The sequence below is a fragment of the Theobroma umbraticum genome, unplaced genomic scaffold (assembly GCF_002168275.2).
Source record: "Theobroma umbraticum cultivar Fairchild unplaced genomic scaffold, ASM216827v3 scaffold_130.0, whole genome shotgun sequence".
NCBI classification, from domain to species: Eukaryota; Viridiplantae; Streptophyta; class Magnoliopsida; order Malvales; family Malvaceae; genus Theobroma; species Theobroma umbraticum.
This window is the reverse complement of record NW_018397264.1, coordinates 299,551-307,283: the sequence shown is the minus strand read 5'-3', so window position 1 is coordinate 307,283 and position 7,733 is coordinate 299,551. Positions and strand designations below refer to the sequence as shown.

At 36.0% G+C, this 7,733-nt stretch overlaps 2 protein-coding genes across 4 annotated transcripts; both read left to right on the top strand.

Moving 5' to 3' along the window:
• The first annotated feature begins 583 nt into the window (after positions 1-583).
• On the top strand, positions 584-4,947 carry LOC110421351 (HAD superfamily, subfamily IIIB acid phosphatase). 3 transcript variants are annotated; one of them, XM_021434936.1, is made up of 5 exons: positions 944-969; positions 2,706-3,126; positions 3,393-3,784; positions 3,907-4,119; positions 4,570-4,947. In XM_021434936.1, the coding sequence occupies exons 2-5, from the start codon at positions 3,124-3,126 to the stop codon at positions 4,745-4,747; spliced, it is 786 nt and encodes a 261-aa protein (XP_021290611.1). In that variant the 5' UTR covers positions 944-969; positions 2,706-3,123; the 3' UTR covers positions 4,748-4,947. The 3 variants fall into 3 exon arrangements, with proteins under 3 accessions (XP_021290614.1, XP_021290612.1, XP_021290611.1); XM_021434939.2 differs by lacking the exons at positions 944-969; positions 2,706-3,126 and adding an exon at positions 584-799; XM_021434937.1 differs by lacking the exon at positions 2,706-3,126 and having other exon boundaries at positions 811-969.
• Positions 4,948-5,530: 583 nt separating this feature from the next.
• LOC110421353 (V-type proton ATPase subunit E2) lies at positions 5,531-7,450 on the top strand. Its single transcript, XM_021434941.2, has 6 exons — positions 5,531-5,784; positions 5,873-5,973; positions 6,056-6,212; positions 6,335-6,528; positions 6,677-6,776; positions 7,228-7,450. Exons 1-6 carry the CDS (start codon positions 5,683-5,685, stop codon positions 7,261-7,263), a joined length of 690 nt encoding a protein of 229 aa, XP_021290616.1. The 5' UTR covers positions 5,531-5,682; the 3' UTR covers positions 7,264-7,450.
• The last annotated feature ends 283 nt before the right edge of the window (positions 7,451-7,733 follow it).

The window sequence follows — 7,733 nt, the reverse complement described above, 5'->3', positions numbered from 1 at the left end:
TGTATATACACATAAAGGAGAATTGGCAGTAGTGGATTGCGCCTGTAATGGTGGTGGGAAAATGGAAATGTTGGAGGGACATTGATGATAGTGGTATTAATATTGCTTTTCGGAAGATTTCATGATGTTATTTTCAAATCTATTAGAGTCCTATATTATATATATAATTCATTTTAAAGTTGAATTGAATCTACTACTAGTTTTACAAATCTTAAACAGAAAAATAAAAATTAAACATTGGTACACTGAACTAGAACCTTATTATTGTAATTAACTATTTATTATCATTATTTCCTCAAACAGTGGTACTCCAACCATGGATTGGTCGGCACATTGTTGATGTGGAATATATAATTAATTACAGATGCACTCAATGAAGATGGAAGGAGACATAAGCGGCAAACACATGCATGGCAAATGCCAAGCTAATTAAATGCTCAATGGAAAATTCACAAAAAAAGAAAAAGGAAAAAGGAATTGGGGATTATATTTGTATGCTGCACTAGTAAGGCATATTGATACAGCAACGGTTGTGCCTCCACTTTCGTTCAGGTGGATGGGCTCTGACTCCAACCCCACTTTTGGGGTTAACCTAGCTTCCCCGCAATGCAGACCCCGGCGGTTGGTTTCGTTGATCACTTTGATCATCATCATCGAAATTCAATGGGCCAGTCCTCTTCCATGCCACATCGACAACCATTTTTGTGCTCTCTGACGACACCCCGCACCCACATTTTTGCTACCGAAGGAGGAGGAGGAGCAGTTGTAGGTTTTATCCGGTTCAGTGCCTGATTTTAAGGTCATCTATTCTCTCTATATATACCCCCCTAACTCTTGCTTGCTGCTCGTCCATTGTTTGCTTCTGCTTCGTTACATAACAACGTTGCTACCTCTCTGCTACCCAGTCTTGAATTACGTCTCCCTTATTCTACCTGCCATCCTTCTTTTCTCAAGCCAAATGTTTGCAAGGTGATTCATTTGCGTTGTTTCTTTTTTAGGTCATAGGGCCGGGGTCCATTTCCATTTTTCTCTCAATTAGTCTCAACTTAATTATTCTGTTTTATGCTTAAACATGTAACTTAATAGTAGATGTATCGTTAATTAACTTAACAGTAGATGTATGTACCTTCTTCTTGCTTAAAAAGACGAAATTCAGATCTTATTTTTATTAAATGAAAAAAAGTTATTCGGGTTTTATGAATGAATGTTAAAAGATAATATTATAGATAGACTATATATTCTGATATTCTAATTCTTTTTATTTTATTTTTTCCATTTGACGATGGGGCACCCATGGTAGTTAAAAGATAACTTAATTTCTGTTAAACCTTCATGTATTATTTCTATACACTGATTGCCTAACTCAAACTATTCATTCATAATGTGCACCAGAGTCTTGCATATATGGACGAATAATGCTTATTACATTGTTAATTTGATCACAAGAGTAATATTTATCATGGATGTGTAATTATTATAGGCAATTGTGAGTTTCATGTAATTTTTTAATTTGTCCCTTAACTTTGTATTCAAATTAATTAGAACTCTCCAAAAATTTTTAATTGATCCTAAATTAAATATTGATACAAACTTAGAGTTCAATCTTATCATGTTACTTGTTCTTCTTGTGTTTGTTCCTTCTTATTCATTTACTTGTCCACGATTTAAGAACTTAAAATATATCTGTAATTTTATTTAAGTTAAATTTTAAAATTATATTGTGATTATATATTGATTTTAGGTTATATATATGTATTTAACAATTATATATATATATATATGCACGTGCTGAAACTTTTAAGGTAAAAGTGAATTATCTATCCTGCTATTGCTTCTTGCGTTCCTGGGTCCCCTTTGCCCCTTCATTTTGCACCTTTAAACACTTCATTGACTAGGACAATAAAGTGATCATAGATCCTTTTGAAAAAAGGGTATTTAATCCATCCAATAAATTTGTGGGCTTACCTGACGGGTTAGGAGTTGAGGAGAAGTATACGTAGCTAGCAGCTCAAACAAACTCCACCAAAGTCCATATCCATGCTTTCCTTTCAAATCAGATGCTGTTGTTTTGTTGCAGCTACATGTATTCCTTGCTTTCACATCTCTTTCAAGGCCACTGCCTCCAGATGGAGACTGCTTAGCTTGTTGACTATCAATATCCTATATTATCTTTTTGACCTCTTCAATTCCTTTATTTCTAGAGCATATGTGTTTTTTTTTTTTGAATTTGGAGAAGGAGGATTAATTCAAACTCTGCTCTTTAATAAAAAATTATATACTAACCAATGAATTAAATATTCGAGTATTAGAATATATGTGTTCTTTTCTCCATCAATTTCTTAGAATAACTTCTGATCTAACAGCACACTATTTTTCTTTGCCTCCTCCGAAGTTTAATCAATTCCTTTGTGTTTGATTAGTACAAATGGCAAGAATATGCACTGAATCCTTTTGCTTCAAGTGTTGGAAATGAGGTTTGGTCATTGCAAATCTCCCCACATTATTGGATTCTTTGCTTAATTAGGAGAGATATCATAGGGGCCGGGGATTAGATCAACTTTGTAATAATCTTCAAATCAAAAACATTCAATCTTAAGTTTACTGATTATTAGTGAAGAGACCTGTGTAGTCAAGGAAGAGAGGGGGCGGCAGCGTCCCATTTTGGTCTTTTGAAATACTAAATCTTTGCCGGTTTCCTTCCCCAGCCAATTGATGAAGCTTGTTTCTTCACCTTTGCTTTTGTGAATTGGCTAAAAGAGATACTAGACCAAGTCAACCAAGAATACTCTTTACATAATTCGGTGGAACCTCACGTGGCAGACAAGGGATTGCTAGTCGGGCAAAAGTGACAAGAGATGAATATAAATTTCCTCATAAGCTGCCATTTTGCCTTGGTTCTAGCTAAAAATTTCCACAAGAAAATGGTATCTCTATGGATGCGGGCGTAGAATTCCTCCCCACTGCTTACGTTATTCCACTGCCATCATCTTTGATGATTCGATATCTGCCAGGTGGGCTTAATGCCTTTTGTCAATCGACTATATAAAACCAGCCAAGCCAAACCAAGTCCCTCAACTCCATCGTTGTTTTTGGCAGTTCACGCTTGCAGTCCCCTCATAATTAATGGTGATTGCCATCATCTTAATCTCTCCTTTTGTTCTGTTTGCTTTCTATGACTTCACGAGTTTTCTTTTCTAAAATCTTAGATTAAACGATGCTATTCTATCCAATTACCCAAGCAGTTGATATAACTATATATGAAATGATTTTACTAATTGAGTGCTGTTTGACATCTTTAATTTCCTCCGTCATCTCTCTTACTTAATTTGCCTGTGATTATAGGTCAACTGTTAACTATAACAAATATCATATTGCACTTTAATTTCCTATAGGACCAACATATGATTTCAGCAATGGTGAAGCGGGTGCGTGAGATATTCATCTTGTTCTTCTTAGCAATATTGTCCAAGGCAATAGGTACAAAGCCCTTTAGGAGAACGAGAGAGCCAGCTGACGGTAGCTTTAACGACTGCTTGAGCTGGCGGCTGGCGGTGGAGGCTAACAATGTGCGCGGGTGGCGCACCGTCCCAACTCATTGCCAACACTATATAGAAACTTACATGATAGGCGGGCAATACGAGCTGGACATGAACTATATCGCGGGACAAATAGAGAGTTACGTTACTGATCTGGTTGTGTCTGGTGATGGCATGGATGCTTGGATCCTGGATGTTGATGACACCTGCCTCTCAAATATCTTTTACTACCAGGGAAAGAAATACGGGTACTAACTAATTTGCATAACTATGAATTAATTAGTACTTAATTTCCATCCTGCAGCAAACTGATTAAGGTTTCGCTCAACAGATCGATTCTAGCTAATTGACTAATTTCAACTTTGTTTAGGTGTGACCCTTACGATCCTTCAGGTTTCAAGGCATGGGCAATGATGGGAGCGTGTCCAGCGATTCCTGCTGTGCTTGGATTGTTTACCAAGCTGGTCGACAGTGGATTTAAGGTGTTCCTGGTGACTGGGAGAGACGAAGAGACCTTAGCCCCAGCCACCATTGCTAATTTGTATAACCAAGGATTCATCGGCTATGAAAGGTTGATTTTTAGGTAAGACGGATGATTCATGGTTCACCTACTACTTTCTTGTCCTTCCTTGATTAACATACATGTGGGGTATTAATTTCTTGGAACTTATTGATCTCCTGGAGAAATTTCCAGGAAGCTGGTTAACGGATAAGCGCAGAGACAAACTCAACTTTGAAACCTTCTTAGAATGAGTCAATTAGATTCATGTCATTTAAATATGAATAGCGGTCGGATACTATAACATTTAAATCATAAACTACAAAACACCCCAAGGTTTCGCTTTGTCGAAAAAACGCAGCCGACTTCCTGTGTGGGTGGAATTTTGTGAGAGAGAGTCAACATGCATAATACAAGACTTTATCTTAATTTGGAGTTATATGAGACACATCCAAATGTCAATTACGAGATACAGATTCCAACCATTTGAGTATCATTACTGATTTAAAATCCTTTTGGTTTTCTTTCTAACAGGACCCAAGCTTTCAAAGGGAAAAGTGCGGTGGTTTTCAAGTCTGAAATCCGAAAGCAGTTAATGGAAGAAGGCTACAGGATATGGGGGAACATCGGCGACCAATGGACCGATTTGCAAGGGGAATGTTTGGGCAACCGAACTTTCAAACTCCCAAATCCAATGTATTGCGTTCCTTAAATTAATCCAATAAAAGAAAAATCAAATGCAAAAATAAATTGTATGGAATGCCTCTGCTGGCTCTGGCACTGAAGGGATCAGAGACTTGTTGTCATTGGTATTGTTTACATGAATCCCTTAAGCAATCTAGTAGGGCAGCAATGGAGCTAGCTTCTTCATGTTTACTTATTGACCAAAATCTCAATTAAAGTCATAGCATAAATTAATGGAATAATCATAACCATAAGCCAAATGAGAGGCTAGCAATACTCAAATGGTATTTTCAAATTGTCGGTTATCTTTGCCTTATTTTTTTTTCTTCATTTTTTGTTATTAATAGAGAGCATTTGATGCCTCAACTTGCATCACAAATTTAATCTTTGACATTAAATGTTAGTATAAATTTAATCTAGTGAGATCTTGTCTAAATAACAAGACAGAGATTCTCGTTTTTTAAGTTTTAAATTTAAATCTTATTATGTATATATTTAGTTTAATTTTATATTAATTAATTTATTTGATTTCTTCTATTTTGTCTATGTTAAAGATTATAATTGTTACCCATACATGTGATTTATTAAAAAGGAAAATTTTGTTAAATTAAGAAATGATAATTATTTAACCGCGTCTATAAACTTTAAAAATTTCTCCATAGGACCATAGAATGATAATTAAAAATAATTTCTTTAAGAATTTTGTAAATAAATAAATTAAAATATGGTTCATAATTTGGATTCATTCAAGGTCCAAAACCGAAATAAAGTTCGCAGGAAATTTCGCCATAGACAGGGGAAGGAAGCAGTTTTGTTTGTTAGCTTCCCAATGTACAGAACTGACAAAACAGAAAAGAAAGAAAAGGAAAGCAATCTCTTTCTCATTGCTGATCAATCCTATCTGATTGGTTTTGTTGGTGAAAATCCTTAGCAATTAATCAAGTAGCAAATTAAGCAAGAAGAATGAATGACGGAGATGTGTCGAGGCAAATCCAGCAGATGGTCAGATTCATCCGCCAGGAGGCTGAGGAGAAGGCCAACGAGATATCTGTCTCTGCTGAAGAGGTTGACTTGTAATTGATTCCCTTTACTTGTTCTCTTGGTATGTATATGTGTATATGTTTCCTAAGCTAACAATGATGTAAATGTTCAGGAATTTAACATCGAGAAGCTGCAAATATTTGAGGTTGAAAGGAGAAAGATCAAACAAGAGTATGAGCGCAAGGCAAAGCAGGTGGAAGTCCGCAAGAAAATGTGAGCGTAATTGCAACAATTATGGCATGCCTTGTTATTATTAATTTGTTTGCAGAAATCTGATGGGAATGAATGAATGCAGCGAGTACTCAATGCAACTGAACGCGTCGCGCTTAAAAGTTCTTCAAGCACAGGATGATTTGGTGAATTCCGTAAAAGAGTCGGCCAGGAAGGAGCTTCTGCGTCTCTCTAATGACAAAAGGGGATATAAAAAACTCCTTAAAGCTTTGATTGTTCAGGTCTTAATTCGCTAATTTGAATGCTAATGCTCTGAACCATATTCATTAATTATCATGCATTGCATGAATCCCAATTAATCATTTAGTTCTTGATTAACACACATATGGTATAATACATGCAGAGTCTGGTGAGGCTGAGGGAGGTGGCAGTTTTGCTGCGGTGCAGAGAGGTTGATCGCAAGGTCGTTGAGTCTGTCTTAGAAGAAGCAAAACGGGAGTACGCCGACAAACTCAAAGTACAACCCCCTAAAATTACCATCGACAACGTTTACCTTCCACCCCCTCCCTCTAATGCAGATTCCCATGACCCTTACTGGTAATTTATACTACTAATTAATTACTCTGATTCTTTTCTGCCTATTGTACTGCCTGCCTTCATAATAGTAATTTGCTTGCATGCGAACCTTTTTATTTGCTTGGTTTAATTTTAGTACTAATAGATATGCATGCATGATCAAATTAAGCTCGGGCGGAGTTGTGTTGGCTTCAGAAGATGGGAAGATAGTGTGCGAGAATACTTTAGATGCACGCCTGGATGTTGCTTTCAGACAGAAACTACCAGAGGTAAAATTCATAGCTAGTAGAAGAAAAAATTTAAAAGAAAGTTGAAAATTACTGAAAAAGATTAGCAAGCAAAGATATATATGTTAATTTGTATAGAAATATGCATAATCCTACCTGCTGCAGGTTTGAGAGGTTTGACTCCTTGACACTTATATAAAACTAGTACAAATCTTAACTTGAACTACAAACCAGAGAAATTAAATAGAGTAATATTGGTCTTTTTTGCTTCTGTTTCTTCGATCCTTCTTAAATGTTGACTAGTTCATTAATTTCATATTAATTAGGCATGATACAGTGACAAATTTGGTAAGGATGATGAACTTATTCAGTGTTTTCTGAAGGACGTAGGCTAACTTTTTTTTTCTTATAGCGTCAATTAGCATCATTTGTGAAATGGGAAGTGAAGGGTTTTGGGCTTTAATTTGTTACTTATTTAATTTTATGGATGCAGATTCGAAGGCGTCTGGTGGGACAAGTGGGTGCTTGACCAATTTCTATCCTATATGTTTGTCTCTTGCTATAAATCACTCAAGCAGACTCACAACTTAATTCAGCCTGTGTTTTTTTCTGAAAGTGGTATTAATTACTCGAGATAAATGTACTCTGCAAATAATTTTGGAGTGAACTTTATCTGCCTTGTTTAACTAAGTTTTAATATGTGGTATACGTTTGACCGAGCCAGATCGTGGGGATCCATCACACTCAATAAATTCTGTTTAATTAGTAAAATTGAACCGATGATGATGTGCATGAGATACTAATTCAAAAAGAAAAATCATATATAATCATTGCTAGTTTACATCTGATTTACAGAAGTTTTCCATAAAAAATAAAATAAAATACTAATCATGGATGGGTGCCAATTGGTCGAGCTAAACGGTATCCCATATGGCCAAATAGTCTCGGTAAAACGGTCTCTGTGTCCCTCCGCCACGCTCTAATCCTACACCAAACATA

Excerpts from the sequence above, each read along its gene's own strand:
- LOC110421351 (XM_021434936.1), top strand. Across the intron at positions 3,785-3,906 it reads TACCAGGGAAAGAAATACGG|GTGTGACCCTTACGATCCTT; the intron begins GTACTAACTAAT and ends AACTTTGTTTAG. Across the intron at positions 4,120-4,569 it reads TATGAAAGGTTGATTTTTAG|GACCCAAGCTTTCAAAGGGA; the intron begins GTAAGACGGATG and ends TCTTTCTAACAG.
- LOC110421353 (XM_021434941.2), top strand. The coding sequence starts at position 5,683 with ATGAATGACGGAGATGTGTCGAGGCAAATCCAGCAGATGGTCAGATTC. Across the intron at positions 5,785-5,872 it reads TATCTGTCTCTGCTGAAGAG|GAATTTAACATCGAGAAGCT; the intron begins GTTGACTTGTAA and ends GTAAATGTTCAG. Across the intron at positions 6,529-6,676 it reads GATTCCCATGACCCTTACTG|CTCGGGCGGAGTTGTGTTGG; the intron begins GTAATTTATACT and ends GATCAAATTAAG.